Source organism: Rhagoletis pomonella, unplaced genomic scaffold (assembly GCF_013731165.1).
Source record: "Rhagoletis pomonella isolate Grant_MI unplaced genomic scaffold, Rhpom_1.0 Rhpom_scaffold_00005, whole genome shotgun sequence".
In the NCBI taxonomy this organism is placed as follows: domain Eukaryota; kingdom Metazoa; phylum Arthropoda; class Insecta; order Diptera; family Tephritidae; genus Rhagoletis; species Rhagoletis pomonella.
The window spans coordinates 17,457,657-17,480,014 of record NW_023458559.1 but is presented as its reverse complement, the minus strand read 5'-3'; the positions used below and the strand labels follow the sequence as shown (position 1 = coordinate 17,480,014).

Here is a 22,358-nt window from a genome sequence, read left to right as displayed (position 1 = left end):
AAGGGAGGATTCTTTCGCACTACAGTCCGATCTCGACAGGGTTCACGCCTGGTGCGTGAAGAATCGACTTTTTCTTAATATTGATAAATGTTCTCATTGCATTTTTTCCAGAAAGCTTGTTACTGTAAATACTACTTATTCTATTGCGGGTTCTCAACTGAAGACGGTGAACACGGTTAAAGATTTAGGAGTATATTTTGACTCAAAACTCACGTTTGCAAGCCACATAAATTTTATAGTGGCAAATTCTTACTCTATGTTAGCATTCGTTCGTCGAAACAGCTCTGATTTCTTGGATCCGTATACACATAAGAAATTGTTTATTGCCTTTGTTAGGTCCTGTTTAGAATATGCTGCCTTTATCTGGCGGCCTGCCCAGGTATCATATATAAATAGAATCGAGCGTATTCAAAAGATTTTTATTAAATTTGCACTGCGATCTTTAAATTTCACACAACCTTTGCCTTCTTATACCTCGCGATGTCTACTCTTAAGAATAGAATCACTTGATAATAGAAAAAAATATCTCTCTTGTTCCTTATAATAAAAGTCATAACTGGAGATATGGACTGTCCTGATATTCTAAGTAGGATACCTCTCAATATCCCTACTAGGAACTTGCGTCACTTCGACATATTCTATTTGTATAGAGTTAAATCTAATTATGCCATAAATGCTCCTATCAGTCGAGCTCTTAGTGAGCTTAATCAAATCAATCGAGTTATTGATATTGACCTCTCACTTTCTGGAGGGATATTAAATAATATCCTCTTAAGCTACCTTAATAATAATTAGTAGTTAGATAGTTTCTTAGTAGTCAGTATGAAAATATGTATTCACTGATGATAAATAAATAAATAAATAAATAAATAAATTATTGGATTTAAAGAGTGCATTTTATCATGTGCGAATGAATGAAGACTCCATAAAGTACACATCATTTGTTACTCCTTTGGGGCAGTTCGAGTTTTGTAGAATGCCATTTGGGCTCAAGAATGCTCCATCTACTTTTCAGCGTTTTGTAAATTATGCTTTCGATGATTTAGTTCGATCGGGCAAGGTAGCTATTTATTTAGATGATATAATGGTTGCTACTAATTCTGAATATGAGCATTTGGAAATAATGAAGGATGTATTTGATAGACTAGTTAAAAATAAATTAGAATTGAGAATTGACAAGTGCCGGTTTATGAAGTCCGAAATTAAATATTTGGGTTACTGGATATCGAAAGATGGTATAAGGCCGGATAAAGGCAATGTAGATGCTGTTGTGAATTTGCCGATTCCACGTAGTACTAAGGAAGTACACAGTTTTTTGGAGCTTTCTTCATATTTTAGGAGGTTTATTAAGGGGTTTTCTGTGGAAGCTCAACCGTTATACCATTTGATTAAAAAAGATGTTAAATTCAAATTTGAACAAAAAGACATGGATTGTTTTGAAAAACTAAAAGCTAAGTTGTTAGCAGCACCAACATCAATATATAATCCAAAGGATGAAACAGAATTACATTGTGATGCTAGTTGTCTTGGTTTTGGGGCTATTCTTTTACAAAAAAAAAGTAGATGGCAAATTCCATGCAATATATTACTTTTCAAAACGAACTACCGAAGCAGAATCCAAGTACCATAGTTTTGAATTGGAAACTTTAGCGATAATTTATGCTTTAAAGAGGATTAGGATATATTTGCAGGGATTAAAGTTTCGTATTGTGACTGATTGTAATTCTTTGACGCTAACACTAAACAAACGAGAAGTAGGATCGCCAGATGGGCTCTGGAACTGGAAAGTTTTGATTACAATTTAGAGCATCGAAATGGTTCAAAGATGCAACATGTAGACGCATTAAGTAGAATTTCAAATGTGCTAGCTTTAGAAGAAAACACGTTTGAACAGAACTTATCGATTTGCCAGAACAGAGATCAAGTTATAACACGGATTCGGATGAGTTGGAGAAAAAGGATAGTAAGGTATTCGAAATGAGGAACGGACTTGTGTATCGAAAGGTTGGAAAGGAAATTTTATTTTATGTTCCAAAGGAGATGGAAGAAAATATATATTATTACATGTCCTTTTTTCTAGTTTTTGAAGAAACTATAAAAGTAAACACTTTTTGGCACCGGCACTGTAACAATGTGAATTTTACTTTACGTTAGCAGGCTATGCATTCAAATTTGACGAGCATAAAGGCGCTGGCCCAATGCAGGCTTGCTTTGCGCGCCTTGCTGACTTCAATTTGCTTTGATTTACTTTGAAAACTTTCTTGACCGAATGGTGGCTTGGAACGCTGTCTAAGTAACCAGCTGTCTGGTTGAAAAGTCAATGTCTGTTCCCTTAACGTTAAAAATTATTTCCTAGAAAACTCTAAAAAATTTATCAGAAACTTTCAGATTTATTTTTAAATGAATGCTATAATGATATCTACATTTACTAAAAAAAACTATGACTTAAAAAAGCGATTTACTTGAAGAAAAGAGCTATAAGAAGTTTTTTCCTCTCGTGTAAAACTTGTAAAAGTGGGCTTTGCACCTTTTTACTATAAGATAACGATATGTTAAATATAAATATGGAAGCAATGACTCATTTTTATTTCATTTCGAATTACCTGCATTTTCTGTGACTTTTTTAAATTAAGTAAGCAAATTTTTGTTTGAATTTATGTATTTTGAAAGGAACATACCTCTTTGTCAAAAGCCTACAACACGCTTTCAAATAAAACATTTGCCTATTTCAAACTTTGAGGCGCTTAAAGCAAGTGAAGAAAAGCTGCCATTTGGCCAGCTTTTATACGTTTTAGTATATTCCAAATAATTTTTGACACTTCTCGCAGCGAAGCAAGCAAAGCAAGCCTGCATTGGGCCAGCACCTTAAGATCCCGTTAGCTGTGGAAGTGTTAAAATGAACTGCGACAAAACGATAGCACAATTTGAAGAAATTGAATTTACAGGCTAACCTAATGTTCGCGGCTTGCGTTTTGGTACGCATACCGTCGAATTTGTTTTTTTGCGTCACCCGAAATTGACTTGCATTTGATTTCATTGAGCGAAACGTCAAATCAAAATGTCACGCAGAACAAAACTTGGAAATTGAGCTAGCTTCATACGCACGCCGTTCAATTTCGGTTGATCTCATACAAGTTGCATGTTCATGAGAAATTTTTGGCAATAAATTGGCGGCGTGCGTGAATATTAGGTTAGCCTGTTAGTCAACATTGCGCGGTTTCGAGCGAAACAGTTCTGTGTTTTCTAAATGGTGTTGTTTTTTGTGTACAATTTAAGATATAATTTGCTAAGGATGGGAAGAGGAAAAGCCCCTAAAACAGCTGAAATTAGCGTTGCCCTTAATTTGCAAAAGAAGGGCATGAAAATTGGTGATATTGCGGAGAACTTAAATAGAAGTTGTAAGGTCATCTATAATTTGCTAAAAGATCCTAAAAATTATGGGCAGAATCGTGGTGGGGGCAGACCAAAAGCAGTATCTGACAGAGAAAAGCGAGCTATTTTGCGCGAAGCGTCTAATAGTCATCTAACTGACAGGAAAATTGCTGAAAAAGCAGGTGTAAAAACCAATATACGGAATGTCCATAGAATTTTAAAAAACTGTCAGCACATCAACCGTAAGAAATTACAGCGTAAACCACCCCTTACCACAGTACACAGGACAGCGCGATTAAGTTTTGCAGAAACTCGTTTAAGTTGGAAAAAACGTTGGCGTCAGGTACTTTTTACAGACGAAAAAAAGTTCAACCTTGATGGCCCAGATGGTTGGGCATATTATTACCAAGACCTCAGAAAAGATGAAGACATTTTAAGCCGCCGTCAACATGGAGGGGGTAGTGTGATGATATGGGCAGGAATTGGTTATCGGGGAAAAACTGAAATCAAATTTGTTCCCCCTAAGATGAAAAGTGTAGACTACTTAAATTTAATTGGAAACGAAATAGTCCTACGAGGACAGCAGTTTACTAGAGGGAATATGATATTTCAGCAGGATAATGCAGCCGTTCATACAGCCAAAATAGTAAAGAATTTTTTCCGGGACAAAAACATAAATATTTTAGAGTGGCCAGCGCGTTCCCCTGATCTGAATATCATCGAAAACTGTTGGGGTTATTTAGCCAGAGAGGTGTATGCAGGGAATCGCCAGTATGAGTCCGTAGCAGAACTTAAAACATGCATATTAGCCCACTGGGAGGCCCTTGCTAAAAAATATATAAAAAAAACTATTCAAATCGTTACCAAAACGAATGGCTGAAGTCGTCAAGAAAAACGGAGGGGGTACTCATTATTAAAACATTATCATTCTTTGGTTTGATTATAATACTCAGGAGGATTTCAGTTAACAAACATTTTGTGCTATCGTTTTGTCGTGCTATATAATGAAGTTTTTAGTAAAATTGAAAAATATATTTACGTTTTTAATAAAATTTATATAAAACATTTATTTTCTATTGTTTTTTGGCATTATACTAAGAAATAAATTGTAATTTGTCACTGAAATTCTTTAACACGCACAAATTTCCATTGTGCTATCGTTTTGTCGCGGCCTGTATCACGATGAAATGGGTCATTTAGGATGTGATAAAGTATTGCATTCAATATCAAAAACTTATTGGATCCCTGATGCTAAGAAGAAAATTAAAGCTCATATTGACAATTGTCTAAAATGTATTACGTTTGCTGCAAAGCAGGGACGACACGAGGGGTTTTTACATAATATTCCAAAAGGAAATGTACCTTTTGACACCGTACACATTGACCACTTTGGTCCCATATCGTTAAAGGGCTGTAAAAAAGTATGTATTTTTAGTTGTGGATGGTTTTACAAAATTTGTTAAGTTTTTTCCGACACGAACTGCTGGATCCAGTGAAGTTATAAGTTGCCTTAAGTTGTATTTCAATACTTATAGCCGACCTAAAATTTTTAGTTTCAGATAGAGGAAGTGCATTTACGTCAATCGAATTTCAATTATTTTTAAATTCGAATAATGTAAAACATGTAAAAATAGCTACGGGGTCTCCACAAGCAAATGGACAAGTGGAAAGAATTAATCGCACTTTGGCACCAATGATTGCCAAAATTACTAATGCTGGGGTGATTTATAGCTTTGATAAAATTTTGCCGAACATAGAGTTCGTTTTAAATAACTCGCATCATCGAAGCATTGGTACAACACCAGGTATATTATTATTTGGTGTGCCACAGAAAGGGCCCGTAATAGACTTTTTGAAAGAAAAGTTGGAGGATTTTGTTTGCATGAGGAGGAGCGAGATTTAGAAAAAACCCGTTCTAAAGCAGCGGAAAATATAAGAAAATGTCCAGACTATAATAAGATTCAAAAAGATCGTAATAGGATTTCCAAGACATATAATGAAGGAGATTTTGTGGTTGTTAGGAATTTTGTTAGTAGTCCTGGGGTGTGTAAGAAAATTGCTCCAAAATACAAAGGACCTTATAGAGTGGCAAAAGTTTTACCAAATGATCGTTATCTGATAACAGATATAGAAGGTTTTCAGATGAGTCAGATTCCATATGAGGGGGTATGGGAAGCGGCGAACATGAAATCGTGGTTAGTAATAAAGATTAGGAGGCAATCGGGGCGATTGTAAGTCAGGATGGCCGAACTGTAGCACATATTAACTGTAGCACACCTACTGTAACATATGTATCTCAATTGTAACACACTTGTAACTGTAGTGGCTTTAGGTAAAGAACTTATAAATGTAACATAAAAAGAATTTTTTCATTCATAAATATACTGGCAAAGAATAAAGAAGAAAAAAGAACTTTCCTGCAAAATTAATATAATTTTAATTGAAGAAAGAATACTATAGTACGTAGGTAGCTTTTTGCCTAGATTTGCATATATGATTCTTTTTTCCAGGAAGTGGACCAGGAACCGATCCAATCGAAGAAATCGTATTTATGGTCCGATTTTCTTAACCCAAATTGTCCCAGATTATTATTTTTAAATTTTTTTTGGTTTCCCCTATATACAGGGTAAAAGTAGGGTTAAAGTAAAGGAAAAAATATAACTAAAACTTTGGGAGTAGTATAGTTTTTCCGATATCGGCCGGTGCCATATGGCAACACGGGGCGTATTCCAGATGGATTGTTAGAGGACAGTATTTGGTTAAAATATGAAATAATAGAAACATTGTGTTTAAGTTTTAATATATTTATTGCTAATATATGCATATTCAACGAACAAAGCGGATAGAGAAGTTAATGAAATTATATTCAAAAATTTTTAATGAGCTTGAAGCCGTTTTTAATGAAAAACTTATTATGGAAAAGCAACAATAAATTGAAAAAATGGTAGAAGTGATAGCTATTTCGGAAATCACCACATTTCCTCATCAGACTTCTTTCAGTAGGCTACGAACCGACGATCCCACTGACTCAGCCAGTTGCGTATGCACTGTGCTAAGTTCGCCTTGTAAATTATCGTTGCTTTTTTCCCACTTTTTCATTTTGTTATGCCAACACAATCAAGCGCAGCTATTCCGCTGCAAGTCACTTGATCGTGTGGTTGTTGGTTTTGTTGGTTTTTGTTAATATTTTCTATTATTAAAATGTTTAAATTTTAGCTGTGCTCATCATTAAGTTATTTGTGTTTGTTATTTTATGGCCTTATAACAATTATATTCAACAATTTTTATTGAGCTCGAGGCCGGTTTTTAATGAAAACTTATTGTGGAAAAGCAACTATAATTTGAAAAAAATGGTAGAAGTGATAGCTATTTCGGAAATCACCACATTTCCTGATCAGACTTCTTTCAGTAGGACTCGAACCGACGATCCCACTGACTCAGCTTTTGTTCTTCACCTCACAGATGCTTTTTCACAATTAATAAAAACCAAAAAAACAAAAATAAAAATAAACAAGTAAGAAAGTCTAAGTTCGGGCGGAGCTGAACATTAAATACGCGGCGCAAGTATTAAATATATGTTTTTTCACCTTTCCGAAACCTACCGCTAGATGGTAAGCCGGGGTGTATCAAGTTTGAGTAAATTAGCGTCCTTAAATTTCTAAATATTGCAGTTTCAAGCATTTCTGAAATTTACCATTATATGAAAAGCGGCCGTAATTTTAGTCCGATTTCAATAATTTTCAAAGTTTTGCTTTTATGTGGCAAGCACAATAAAAATACCGAGTTTGGTAGAAATTGGTAGAACGGTTACCGATATACATATATGTGATCATAAGTGGGCCGTGCCACGCCCATTTTCCAAAATTTTACCATAAACGTCTTTCTTGGGAAAGAATTGTTGCAAGCAAGTTTGGAAGAAATTGGTGCAGCGGTTACCAAGATATACACATGTAACCATAAATTTATAAAAATTTATAATATTCTTATTTTTCGTCTGAAAATTATTGTAAATGTTAATTTTGAGTGAAATTATCTTCAGTAGTTACTAAAATATCGCAGTTTTCGTATTTCTGGAAATTACCCTTATATGGGAAGTGGGCCAACCTACCTTGGATTAATGGAAACCTACATACCAAAATGTACATACCAAAAGTACGTAGGGTATAATTATTAACAATAAATAAATAAACATAAGTTGCCAGCAGCATCGCTTTGAATTTTACTGCTATTATTTTATTCGCAACTGTATATGGGTAATTTCCAAGTATACATGGCAAGTATTATTTATATATATTTTTTTAAGATTGGTAAATTTATCGTCAGATACAAACATAAAGGTTAGTTCCAAGTAAAAGTTCTAGAATATATCGACTACTGAGTAGAAGATCGACTTATCTCGGTAGCCAGATCGAAAGCGCCCTATCTCAAAAATCTTTTCAAGAACGCCTGTTTCAAAATTTTATTGAAAAACACCTTATCTCAGAATTTTGTTAAAGAACCCCCTATCTCACTTCAAAAAGTATTGAAAATGTGCTGAGATAGGGCGTTTTTGAACCGAATTCTGAAATAGTGCGTTCTTGAAAAGTTTTTTGAGATAGGGGATTTTCGAGCTGGCTGCTGAGATAGGTCGATCTTTCACTCAGGAGTCGATATGCACATAATTAGGCGTCTAAAATAACTTGTATGTGGCATAGTGACTACTTCCAGAACCAAGAGCTAATGTAAATATGAAGTAATTATGCGCCTGGAGGACTCATTTTGTATAACCCAGAACAGAGATAAATAATGAGTTAAGTTACTTGTAAAGGTTATCATAGAAATAAACATAGTCTTTTGTTAAAATCATGACGAAATTTAAAAAGAATTTATCACCATGCAACAAATCAAATGCCACAGACCGAGAAATTTTGTGAAATCGAAAGTTGGAAAAAGCCTGATGTTAAATGTGTTTTTTAACTTTTAATTGCAATACAACTTTTAATTGCAAAGCGCAATTAAGTTGTTGTTTAAAAAAAAAATTAATTGCAATTAAATCAATTGCTGAGTTCCTACAGGCCTATACAGTAGGAATTTTTAAACGTTAATTTTTAATGAAATTCACAAACCAATTAATGTCAATAAGTTAACTATTATCTGGGAATCCTTAACTCCAAACTATATGTTTAATGATGAATAATAGTATTTAACACAGACAACTAATTGCAAATGATTACAAGAAAGTTCTTCTTCTTTTTTTGGCGCTGTAACCGCCTAAGCGATTTTGGCGGAGTTCAGGAAAGCACGCCAGTCGTTTCTCCTCTGTGCTAACTGACGCCAATTGGAAACGCCAAGTGAAGCCAAGTCCTTCTCCACCTGATCTTTCCATAGCAGTGGGGGCCTCCCTCTTCCTCTGCTACCACCAGCGGGTTCGACTTGAATACTTTCAGAGCTGGAGCGTCGGTGTCCATTCGAACGACATAGCCAAGCCAGCGGAGCCCCTGTATTTTAATTCGCTGCACTATGTCCATGTCGTTGTAAAGCTCATACAGCTCATCGTTCCATCGTTTGCGGTACTCGCCGTCGCCAACGCGTATAGGACCGTAAATCTTCCGCAAAATCTTTCTCTCGAACACTCCAAGAACCGCTTCATCGGATGTTGTCATTGTCCATGCTTCTGCGCCATATACTAGCACGGGCATGATGAGTGACTTATAGAGCGTGGTTTTCGTACGTCGAGAGAGGACTTTACTCCTGCATTGCCTACTCAGTCCAAATTAGCACTTGTTGCGTTGGATTTCAATGCTGACATTATTATCGGTGTTAATACTGGTTCCCAAGTAAACGAAATTCTCTACTTTCTCGAAATTATAGCTGTCAGCAGTGACGTGGGTGCCAAGGCGCGAATGTGCTGACTGTTTGTTTGATGACAGGAGATACTTCGTCTTGTCCTCGTTTACCACCAGACCCATTCGATTTGCTTCCTTATCCAAGTTGGAAAATACAGAACAGACTTCGCGGTTTTTAATACCGATGATATCGATGTCATCGACATAAGCCAGAAATTGTACGCTGCAGCTCCTATTATCTTCTCCAACATCAGATTAAAGAAGTCACATGAAACCCCGTTTGGTGATGAACGGCTTGGAGAGGTCTTTCCCAATTCTGACGGAGCTGGTGGTATTGCTCGAAGTCATTTTACACAGCCGTATGAGTATTGAGGGGATGCCAAATTCAGACCTCGCGGCGTATAGGCAACTCCTTTTAGTGCTGTCAAAAGCGGCTTTAAAATCGACAAATAGGTGGTGAGTGTCGATCCTTCTCTCGCGGGTCTTTTCCAAGATTTGGCGTATTGTGAATACCTGGTCTATGGTGGATTTTCCAGGTCTAAAGCCACATTGAAAAGGCCCAATCAGTTCATTGACGGTGGGCTTCAGTCTTTCACACAATACGCTCGATAAAACCGTGTAACCTATGCTTAGAAGGCTGATCCCGCGGTAGTTGGCGCGAAAGGCGGGGTCACGTTTCTTGTGGATTGGGCAGAGCACACTTAAATTCCAGTCGTCGGGCATGCGTTCATCTGACCATATTCTGCACAAGAGTTGATGCATGCACCTTATCAACTCCTCGCCGCCGTACTTGAATAGCTCAGCTGGCAGGCTGTCAGCTCCAGCAGCTTTGTTGTTTTTCAGCCGCGTTATTGCTATACGTACCTCGTCAACTTTACAGCTTTACGTGCTGCTACCATTCAGTAGGGCGGAAATGTATTCCCTCCATAACTTAAGTACGCTTTGAACATCGATTACTAGGTCGCCATTGTTGTTCTTACAGGAGTACGCCCTGGTCTTGAAACCTTCCGTAAGTCGCCTAAATCTCTGGTAAAATTTTCGGGCATTCTTCCTGTCGGCCAGCATTTCAAGCTCTTCGCACTCACGTATTTCGGCCTCTCTCTTCTTATTTCGGCAAATACGTCTCGCTTCCCTCTTCATATCCCTATAGCGGTCCCACATAGCGGGCGTTGCGCCCGATCGCAGCGTGGCCCTGTAGGCGGCATCTTTTTTCTCTGCAGCTTCCTGACACTCCTCATCGTACCAGTTGTTCTTTCGGGATCGTTGAAATCCGACTACTTCTTCGGCGGCGGTACTTTATGAGCGGGAAATGTGGTTCCACTGCTCGCATATGTCGGTGTTTTGAAGAGTGCTCTCTGAGAGCAAGTGTGAGACTCGAGTAGCGAAAGCGCTGCCTGTCTGTTGTGATTGCAGCTTTTCGAAGTTAAGCTTTCCTTGCATATTTGGGCGCACATTTTTTGCTGCACAGAGGCGGGTACGTATCTTGGCTGCAACAAGGTAGTGGCCCGAGTCGATGTTTGGGCCTCGGAGTGTGCGCACGTCTAAAACACTGGAAGCGTGCCTTCCGTCTATCACAACATGATCGATTTGGTTTCTCGTTTTTCGATCCGGGGACAGCCACGTAGCTTGATGCATCTTTTCATGCCTGAACCTAGTACTGCATACTACCATGTTTCGGGCCCCGGCGAAGTCGATCAGCCTCAATCCGTTGTCGGACGTTTTGTCGTGGAGGCTGAATTTTCCCAAGACCAGCGCACCAGCCATTGCTGGGACGGGGGTGGTTTCGCAACCAAATACACGTTTATATAGCGAGCCGTTTGCTCCAAGCAGACACCCGATTGCAGCCGCACCTACTGGTAAACAGACGCTGCAGACTTCAGTGAGCCCTCAAACCGAATAAGTCGGAGTGGCCCCACCGAAGCTTCCTCTCTTTCTGCCGTAACCCAAGGCTCCACTCGGATTGGTTACCGCATCCTGCACATGGTTTGCTCACGTTGCCCAGAGTGCGCGAACGTGGACGCAAGAGTCGGGATTGAGTACAGCCATGCAACTGTAACTGCATACCCAGCGCAACGATTATACCCCTTTGTACTCCATAAACCATTGCACTACTATTCACACACACGAAATAATAGCAATTTATTTCTAGACCATTTACCTAAAAGGTCTGTACTTAGCTTTATACATTGAAATAAGCAAAATAGGTATGACCGTAAAATTAAGCTTGGAAACCCTGAATAGGCAAAATAAAAATTTCAAGCAAAAGCTTAAACTTTTCAGCCCTGAATACCTGCCCTCGATATGAAGTTTGAGTTTTTTCGGAAAAGGTACTTTTTGAAGTGAAACTTCTTTAGCGACGGTTGGTTGGTTGGGAGTAAATTGGCAAGTTCAACGAAAATTGCATACGGAAATGGTGCAACGGAAATGATGCAACGGAAATAGTGCAACGGAAATGGTGCAACGGAAATGGTGCAATAGAAATGGTGGCACGGAAATGGTGCAACGGAAATGATGCAAAGGAAATGGTGCCACGTAGATGGTTGGAGCTGAAACAAATGCTTCTTGTGTGTATGCATATGGTATACAACTAATAAAAGGTTAAAGAATAACACTTAGAAAAAGACCAATACAAGGATGAAAGTAAAGGTTAGTACGTATGTATATACATACATAAAGAAAAGGATAAAGGCAAAAATGAAGACCAAGGTAAATTTAAACGCTTTACTTATATATATATAAGGGCGAAGGTGAAAGGGGAATATGTAGATGAAGGAAATGATAAACTTAAAAGTAAAGACAAAGAGGTGGATGAGGATACCGATAAAAGCAAAGATGAAGATTGGGGAAGAAAGATTAAAATAAAGGTAATTAAAGAGGAAAGGATATAGAGAGAGACACAGAGACTCAATCTGGGAACTATTTTGGAAATTTAGAGATTTTCGGGATGCTCGAGACTTATCGATGAAATAATCGACATCTTTATCGGTTTTGTTATCGATATTTATAGATTTGGTTATCGACTTTGTAATCGGTATTAATCGGTTTTGCTATCGATACTTATCGATATTTATCGATTTTGTTGTCGATATTTATTGATTTTGTTATAGATATTTATCGACTTTTTTATCGATTTTGTTATCGATATTTATCGATTTTGTTATCGTTATTTACCGATTTTGTTATCGGTATTTATCGACTTTTTTGTCCAAATTTATCGATTTTGTTATCGATATTTGTCGATTTCGTTATCGATATTTATCGATTTTTTATCGATTTTGTTATCGATATTTATCGATTTTGTTATCGCTATTTACCGATTTTGTTATCGATATTTATCGACTTTTTTATCGATATTTATTGATTTTATTATCGATATTTTCCGATTTTGTTATCGGTATTTATCGACTTTTTTGTCCAAATTTATCGATTTTGTTATCGATATTTGTCGATTTCGTTATCGATATTTATCGATTTTTTATCGATATTGTTATCGATATTTATCGATTCTGTTATCTATATTTATCGCCTTTTTATCGATATTTATAGATTTTGTTATCGATATTTGTCGATTTTGTTATCGATATTTATCGATTTTGGTATCGATATTTATCGCTTTTGCTATCGATATTTTTCGATTTCGTCATCGATATTTGTCGATTCTTTTATCGATTATTTATCGATGTTTTTATCGATATTTGTCGATTTTGTTATCGATGTTTATAGACTTTTTATCGATTTTGTTATCGATATTTTTCGATTTTGGTATCGATATTTATCGCTTTTGTTATCGATATTTGTCGATTTCGTTATCGATATTTATCGATTTTTTTATCGTTTATCTATCGATGTTTTTATAGATTTTGTTATCAATATTTTTATCGATTTTCTAATCAATTTTGCTACTAATAATATAGCCGATTTTGCTATATTTTGTTGGATGTTACTATCGATTTTGTTATCGATTGATTGTAAAGATAAAAATGAAGATAAAGGAAAACAGAGTAAGATAAATGTAATTAGAACAAACAATACTACAGGTAGGGATCTAGGTAGAAAAAAGACAAAAAGTATAACCTTAAGCAAAAGCATATGAATGTATGTATGTACATATCGTCGTTTAGAGTGCAAAACCGCGTGTCAACAAGATGCAAAACCGCGTATCAGCAAATTGCAAACCCGCATATGTGAAGTTGTAGAAATTATTTCCTAGGGCGTAAAAACACTCATATTTCAAAATGGTTCTCTTTTTTTATAAAGTAATCGCATTTCTGGCTAGTATATTTCAGGACGAATGGATAAGGATTGAGCCAAGAGCTTGTGTGAGCAAACTCAATTTTTGGCAGCCAATGTCAGTTACGCGGTTTTTCAGAACGACGATACGCGGTTTTGTAATTGAAACGACGGTATTTATGTACAAAAAAAAGGTATATATATATATATATATTTCATGATTAAATGATCGGATCTAAACCAAATTAGGACCACCTCTGAGACACTACCTTTCCGTTGCAAAAAGAATAATCGAAATCGGTTGACGTGGTCCAAAGTTATGCGGTAACATACATAAAAAAAAAAAACATTCCGACGAACTGATAACCTCCTCCTTTTTTGGAAGTCGGTTAAAAAAAGAGATTCGTATCGTAAGTTTCACTTCTCCAGTGTAGCCCAGGCGCGCTTACATTCTTTTGCTCAAAAAGGCTTGACAACCGTTCTCCTTTGTCACGAAATTTCCTCCGTTCGCGTAAAAAAATTAAAAGTCCTATATCTAACTTATTTATAGGCCGATTTGGCTGCTTTTTATAATATACAAGCAGAGCACCCGACGTCGTCCGGGATAAACAAATCAAATATATAAAACAGAATACAAATATTCAGTTCAGCATAAATTAGAGGAGAAAACTATTTTCTTTCGGTTTAAATTCAGGCATCCTTATGAGCCAAATTTTTAGCTTTCTGTACTACAAATCTTGTTCCATTATATATATTAGGCGAATTAAGGTAACGATAGAATTTTTAAATTAATTTACTACGGTACATTCCATTTAGCTGCCTATTCGCTTAGCTGCTTTAGTATAGCTGTACTTTTTCGGTAGAATGCTTATTTCGGAAGAAGTTTTATTCATTATGAATTAACATTTTTCGTTTAACAGCATCGCGGAATCAAAGAAACGATTGAACGATTGATCTAAAGAATGTAAGCTTTCAAAAGAACACAGTTTTAAATATCCGAGTTATCTAATAGATGAATACATATGTATTTATTCCACTTTTACAAAGTCATTTATATATACGTTACTGTAAACATCTCCCATGTTTGTGTCTGCATACCAAATTTCAATTTCATGTGACTTATGGTCTTGAAGTTATAGCTAGTTAAAGAAAAAAGTCTCAGCATTCTTAATTTTTCGGACACAACAACAAAAAGTTTCAAATTTTTTTAAATCGAAAAACCTTTTACACAGAAGGTCCAAAAAAGTACTTTTTACAGAATTTAAATCGGTTCAGCCGTTTGGTCAAGCTTCGCCGCAAACATTTCACCGGAAAACATTTAATTTTTATATACAGTGACGAGCAAAACTGTAACATGGTGTAACACTTTTTATTTCAGTCACCGCTATGTTTCCAAGTTCTAACGACTCTCATCCTTTTGTTGTATCTTCTTGTTGGTACACCCCTACTCCCTCTCTCATAACGATTTGAAGTCAATACAACAACAATACAAAACAAGTAAGAAAGTCTAAGTTCGGGCGGAGCCGAACATTAAATACCCGCCGCAATTATTAAATATATGTTTTTCACCTTTCCGAAAGCTACCGCTACATGGAAAGCCGGGGTGCATCAATTTTGAGTAAAGTAGCGTCCTTAAACTTCGAAATATTGAAGATTCAAGCATTTCTGAAATTTACCGTTATATGAAAAATTACCGTAATTTTAGTCCGATTTCAACAATTTTGAAAGTTTTACTTCTATGTGACCAGCCAAATAACCATACCGAGTTTGGTACAAATTGGTAGAACAGTTACCGAGATACTTATATGTGACCATAAGTGGACGGTGCCACGCCTATTTTCCAAAATTTTATCATAAACGTATTTCTTGGTAAAGAATTGTTGCAAGCATCAATTTTGAATAAATTAGCTTTAATATTTACTGATTTATCGAAGATTTTGTATTTCTCTAAATTACCGTTATATGGGATGTGGGCGTGGTTATTGTCCGATTTTAAAAATTTTCGGCCATTTGGTATGCTGTACCAAGGCCAACAAATGTGCTAAGTTTGGAAGAAATTGGTGCAGCAGTTACCAAGATATTTAACATGTAACCATAAGTGGGCGTGGCTACGCCCACTTTCCAAAAATTTATAATATTCTTATTTTTCGTCTGAAAATTATTGTAAATATCAAGTTTAAGTAAATAATAAAGTGAAAATATCGCAGTTTTCGTATATCTGGAAATTACCGTTATATGGGAAGTGGGCGTGATTACAGTCCGATTTCGCCCATTTTCAATACTATCCGTCCTACGCCCGACAGAAGTGCACGTACCAAGTTTCGTTACGATATCTCAATATTTACTCGAGTTATCGTGTGCACAGACGGACGGACGGACGGACAGACAGTCACCGCTTAATCGATTTCTCTTTTCATTCTGATCATTTATGTATACATTTGTCTATATCTATCTCGATTCGTTTTGCCTGTTACAAACAACCGTTATGTGAACAAAGTTATAATACCCTTGTGCACAAGTGCGCTCGGGTATAAAAACAGCAGCCAAGAATGTATATTAAGGCCAATGTTACAGTTTTGCACTCACTCTCAGTTTTGCATTTTACAGCTATCTTTTACTTAGTTGGAAGTCAGAAGCCTTTCTTCTATATTGTAATTTATTCAAGAAGTTATCACCAGTAAATAATATGTTAATCAGGAAAAATAATTTAACTAGTAATTTACTGCGGAAAGGCGGGACCGCAGGAAAAGTGGCATAAAATTGTGGAGTTTGCCACATGAAAATGCTAAGACTGAAAAAAAATATAGCCTAAAGTGTTACTTAGGACAAAAAAAGTCTGTAAAAAAATATTGCGGTCCGATATCTTGTGAACTTAGTAGCAAGTAGCGCTGCAGCCACTATTACAGCGCACATGTTCGTCTTGCGGTGCATGTTCGTCGTTTGTAGGGCGGTTCACGAGCATGCTCGCAAAAAATGAAACAAATTTTGATTTTTAGCGAGCTGCTCGTCGTTTGTAGCGTGGTTTGCGAGCATCGCATTGGAAACAAAAACAACAACCTCATTTTGTGTTGATGCGGCGGATAAATGCATCCAAGCCATGTGCGTTATTTGAATTTTCGATAAATGAGGCTAAATTACTATAAGTATATGTATGTACATATATACAAGCAAAATATAAATAAACTTAAGTAACACATACATAAACAAGTGATTTTTAGCAAAAAAAACCGACTTCAATTCTCATATTAAAAAAATTAGATATATAACTATATATATCTCATGATCCACTGATCGGATCTTAACCAGATTATGGGACCACCTCTCAGACACTGCCTTTCTGATGCAAAAAGATTTATCGAAATCGGTTGACGTGGTCCAAAGTTATGCGGTAACATACATAAAAAAAATAAAAAAAAATAAATAAAAATGAAAAAAATATTCCCACGAACTGATAACCTCCTTCTTTTTTGAAAGTCGGTTAAAAAGCTAAGTTAAAAGCATTGCAATTGCATCATCCGCGTCCTTACTAATCATCTTTACGCTACCACGACAAAATCACATATGAGCCGCTCAGCGTCTGTGGCAAACGACAGCGAGCATGTTGGTGCACATATGCGCGGAGATGTTCGTCGTGTGTAGCCAGTTTAAGCCTGCTCACATTAAAAACGGGAGATGAACGAACACCAGCGTATAGCGTACGTACGATACTTAAAGGGCCGTTTACATAAGACTTTTGCTTCGCTTTGCTTCATAATTCCGCTTTGATAGATAAGTTCAATACATGATTTTATACGAGTCTTGCTAAATATAATGCAAGGAAAGCAAAGCGAAGCAAAATCATCGGCAACTCTCAACTTTTGCGCGCTTTGGCCATCGGCTGTCTACATGTATCTTTTCTCGTGCGCTTGCATTTGCATTTAATGGCAAAAATAAGGTAAATAGGATTTATTATTGCTATTATTAATGCATATTATTATATTGTTAATATTTAATTAAAACCGTTCGTTAACTTGCAGTGTTCTGTCAGGTTGCCAGTAAGAGCTCTAAGTTCAAGGTGTCTTTCGGAGTTCCTGCTGGAAAGAGTTATGCATATGTTTGATTGTCTTATTCCCTTTGACTTCCGCCAGTCGGCAGCAATTTGAGATTATTCCCAGCTAGCTCCTAAGTAGGTCTGCAGTGTATCCTTTAGATGTACCACAGAAAGGCTAGGGACCATGCAAACGCATTTGGGCTTCACGCTTTGCGAGACAGTCAGCCCTTTCGTTGCCTTCAAACCCTTCATGCGTGACGCTATTGTGGGCTCGCAGGTGGTTTAAGAGTTTACAAGCCTTGATGCCGTTTTAAAAGACTCTAAGGCCTTCAACGGTGCCTGAATGTCCGACATAATATTTATTCTGGCCTCATTTGCCTTCTACGATGACATTCGCGAACACAGACTTCGATTGGGAAGACTTCCGCCTGAAATATGGTTGAGTACGAGCGCATTGGCAGACTTTTCTGGAATCTTGGTCCAAGTACGCCATAAATTATATCGCTACCTAAAGGTGAAAGGTGCTAAGTCCATTTTTTTTTGGTTTAGTTTTTGATGCAGAATGACAGGTAATACGAAAATGGACTTGGCACCTTTTCACCCTTAGGTCACGATATATGCATGTCCTTATTCATGGGCGTAGCCAGGTAGGGGCAGGGGGGTGCCCCATCCCCAGTGCCTCAGTCGTATCCATACGCTGCTGCTGCACCGTCATCAACCGCAGCACATCCATCGTCACCAACCGCTGTACCTTTACCGTCACCATCGCCTCAAACTTCGTCACCGCTTTCGTCGTGGCCAGTTCTTCGCCACTTGACACTTCGAACATATCTTCGACTGCAGCTTCCACATCCTCTAAAAGGAAAAGAAATTATATGGGTGAGGTGGTGCAACTAGCTAAAGAGCAAAACGAGCTGTTAAAAGTGGTCATAGACGACGGAAAAGTTTTAACAGCAGAATGCGTTAATGCTATTAAAGAGCAAAGTAGTGCTACAAAAGAATTCATTAGTTTAAAGAAAAGCGTTTTGGAAAAAATGTAACTTTAAGTAGTATACATATGTATGTTTAAACACTCATGAACAAAAAAAAATTGGTGTGCGGCATTTTGATAAATTTTGTTGGTATTTGGCTTTTGTTTATTTAATGTTTATTAACATTTTATAAAATTCTAGCGTTTTATATTACAAAGAACATATGTAAAATTCCACATTTCAAAGTTTCGAATTCATAAAAACTGTTTTAGTAATATATTTAGACAAGTTTTTGGTATGCAGTTTTTTAAACCATTAAATTCTAGTATATTAAGTGCATCTTTAAGTAGCTGAGGATTCGAGCTGATTTTTAATAAATCTTTCTGCTGACCATATAAGGAAAATGTTTTCGCATACTCTATATGCGTAGAACCGTCAGCAAAAAAAATTATTAAAAATCAATGCGAATTCTCAGCCGCTCTGAAGATACACTTAATACACTAAAATTTTATGATTTAGAAAACTGCATACCAAAAAATTGTCTAAATATTCTGCTAAAAAAGTTTTATAAATTTTTCTACATTTTGTACAAGCTTTAAAGTGTGGAATTTTACTTATGTTGTTTGTTGTACAAAACGCTAGAATTTTATAAAAAGTTAATAAACATTAAATAAAAAAATCCAAATACAACCAAAATTTATCAAAATGCCGCACAACCATTTTTTTTGTTCATGAGTATACTTATATGTAGGTATGGCAAAGTTGGAGGTGATCTGCCTACTCAAAAAAGACAAAAAAAGTAGAATAAAAATTGATTTAATTTTGGTTTTAATCTAATTTTAGGCACATATATATGTATTTATGTAAGCAAAAGTGAATTGAAATAGAAAATAACTGAAAAGGAAATGAATTTAAATAAAAATAACTACTGCGAGCAGCAAAATAGAGTCTTTTTACTTACGAAAACTCATAGCAATGGCATTCCTTATAGCCGCTGCTGTTAGGTCATTTTCACCAACTCTTGTTGTGTGATTAGGTTGATTCCTTGCTGATCCGTATTCTGCTGCATCCTGCATCCAGACGGAAGAAACTTCATCGTTCTCAAGTTTTAAAAAATTGTGTAAAATACAGCAGGCCTGTATTATAACGTTAACATTTTTAGGTACTACTTGTAAGCCTCTCCCTATTTTTCGGAAACGAGCCTTCAGCTGGCCGAAAGCATTTTCGATCACACGCCGACATTTGGACAGTCGATAGTTAAAGAGTTTTTCAGCAGCTGGTTGGTTAGCTACATATGGATATGGTTTCATCATGTGGCGCGATAACCGAAAAGCCGAATCGCCCATAAGTAGCACAGGTATATTGAATCCGCCAATAAGCTCGCTATTTTGTACGAAAATGTCTGCGCTTTCATGAAGTTGTTTTAATGAACTTTTTTCAAATATGTAAGAGTCATTATTTCTTCTAGTAGATCCAATGTTAATATACTTAAATTTTGACCTGTAAGTCCAAATAATTTAAAAATATACATATGCATGCGATACAGTGCAGCCATAAATTTACATACCTGTGATCACAGCTTGCCAATAAAACCACGGAATACCATCCTTTGTAATTGTGGTAATCTACGGCATCGTCCTTTCTTGGCTGCACTTCAATGTGACATCCATCTACAGCTCCAAAGCATGGCGGAAACCCTAGGACTGCGAAACCGTCTACGATTCTTTTGATTTCTTGTTGATTTGGGGGGTATGTATTAATGCAATCCGCAAAATTATCGCAAACTGAGTGGCAAAAATCAAGAACAATTTCACCAACAGTACTTCGGCCAACACCAAATAAACTAGAAACGGTTTTATACTCTGCTACAGAACCCAATGAGAAAAGTGCGATAGCCACCCTCTTTTTGAGTGGAATACAACGCCTCAGGTTGCTATCAATTTTCTCTATGTTTCGTACTTTTTCGCACACTTTTTGAAAAGCCCTCCTATCGAGACGAAAGTTTTCTCTGAATCTTGCGTCGTCCATTGCACGGACATCGTGCTCCCAAAATCTGCTACTGCGGTCCTTTAGGGATACAACTAATGGCTAAAATCCTTATAAAAGAACATTTTTACTTACGAATTTCCAGATCCGCCGTACGTCGGACTGGGCATTTGCAATCCTGGCTCGTAGGATCGCGTGACTGCTCAAAATAGAATTTATTTGCGCCCTATTATTTATTAATTTAAGTAATAGTAACTGAATTTTTTCACAAAATAAAACTTGATTTTTTACGAACAGAATAGCTGTCAATAACAAAATTTTTCTTCTATCCATTTTCACTTGGCGATTACAGAAAACAAAAAATTCTTCAATATCAGCTGTTTAAATGCACAAAGTTGCCGTATATGTACACTCTAAAAAGTGTATGTAAATCTATACTGTAAAGTATCTATTTTTCAATAAGAATCTGTATAAATATATGTATAAGATGTTCAGGATTTGATTTTGAACTCGAGATCTTCGGAATATACTCATAAATATACATATGAAATGTTTGAAATTTCAAAAATTATTAAACTAAAAATACATTTCCTAACAAATATTAGGGGCTCACATTTACTCTATTTTAAACACTTTATGTGTAATTTTACTCATTGCGACAAATTTGGTATGTAAAAGTAAACAGGCTGTGTTTAATTTTATTACACGGTGTGCAAATTGGCACACATTAAAAGAGGAAACTGGTTACCCCTCTTAATATGCACAAATAAACAAAAAAAAATTAGGGTGTATTTAAAGTATTTTCAGTAAAATTCTTACAAATTTCCTCAAATAAATCAAATCTTTTAACCGACTTCCAGTTCGTCGGAATATATATACTTCTTTTTTATGTATGTTACCGCATAACTTTGGACCACGTCATTTGATTTCGATAATTCTTTTTGCATCGGAAAGGTAGTATCTCAGAGGTGGTTCCATACTAATCTGGTTTAGATCCGATCATTGGAACATGAAATATATATATATATATATTTTTTATATGAGAATTGAAGTCCGTTTTTTTTTTGCTATACATTACTTCTTACATTAACAGATGAAAATATGTGATATGAAAGAGATTACTACATAAAGAGTATCTATATACTTTATATGTATATATCTTTATATATATTATGATCTTGCTTAAAGCATCCTTTTTAGCTAATTAAAACCATTGCGCTTGTACCTATTTTGGTAAGATCTCTTCATATGTTCACTGCTTCATTCAAAAAATTAAAATCATGGACCAAAAACAACTCTCGAATTTACAAATTGAAAACGTTGCCAGAATTCGGAAATTTAACGAAAACGTTGTTTCATAACAGTTATTAGATGAGAAATATTTTTTCCGTTGCTGATAAGAGTTATTTCCCAACGTTTATTTTTTACGTTGCTTGAAAACAGTTATTGCCCGACGAATATTTTTACGTTATCTGATAATAGTTATTTCACTCTCTCACTTTTATTTCATCGCCTTTATCTTATTCTCCATCTCCATCTCCATCAACAACGTAAAAAATAAACATTGCAAAATAACTCTTATCCGGCTACGTAAAAAATAAACGTTGGGAAATAACTCTTATCGGCAACGGAAAAAATATTTCTCCTGCATAACAGTTATGAGGCAACGTAAAAAATAAACGTTGGGTAAATATTTCTCATCTAATAACTGACTGTTATTGAGTAGCATTTTGCTATAAAACTTATAACTGTTATGTCCCTTATTTAAATGCTTTTATTTTACGCTTAAGTAGTGATTTTTAATATATTTAGAAAACGTAATGCTTTCTACCATCTTTAATGAAAATCGATTTTTGAACGAAAAAAACTTTTTAGAACCTATAAAATTTTGGCTTATTTAAACAAGTATCCACATTTATACTGTTCGGGAAAAATAAGTATCTC

At 36.0% G+C, this 22,358-nt stretch overlaps 1 protein-coding gene across 1 annotated transcript; it reads right to left on the bottom strand.

The window, feature by feature from the left end:
• Positions 1–1,657: 1,657 nt before the first annotated feature.
• On the bottom strand, positions 1,658–20,660 carry LOC118740022. The gene is made up of 5 exons (XM_036471521.1): positions 20,550–20,660; positions 20,214–20,495; positions 19,390–19,564; positions 18,209–18,312; positions 1,658–1,780 (listed from the first exon to the last, which is right to left on the bottom strand). The coding sequence occupies exons 2-5, from the start codon at positions 20,454–20,456 to the stop codon at positions 1,658–1,660; spliced, it is 645 nt and encodes a 214-aa protein (XP_036327414.1). The 5' UTR covers positions 20,457–20,495; positions 20,550–20,660.
• Between the last annotated feature and the right edge of the window lie 1,698 nt (positions 20,661–22,358).

Excerpts from the sequence above, each read along its gene's own strand:
- LOC118740022 (XM_036471521.1), bottom strand. The coding sequence starts at position 20,456 with ATGGACGACGCAAGATTCAGAGAAAACTTTCGTCTCGATAGGAGGGCT. Across the intron at positions 19,565-20,213 it reads TTCTTGATTTTTGCCACTCA|GCCTGCTGTATTTTACACAA; the intron begins GTTTGCGATAAT and ends GTTATAATACAG. Across the intron at positions 1,781-18,208 it reads AGGCGATGGTGACGGTAAAG|TTCCAGAGCCCATCTGGCGA; the intron begins GTACAGCGGTTG and ends AAAACTTTCCAG.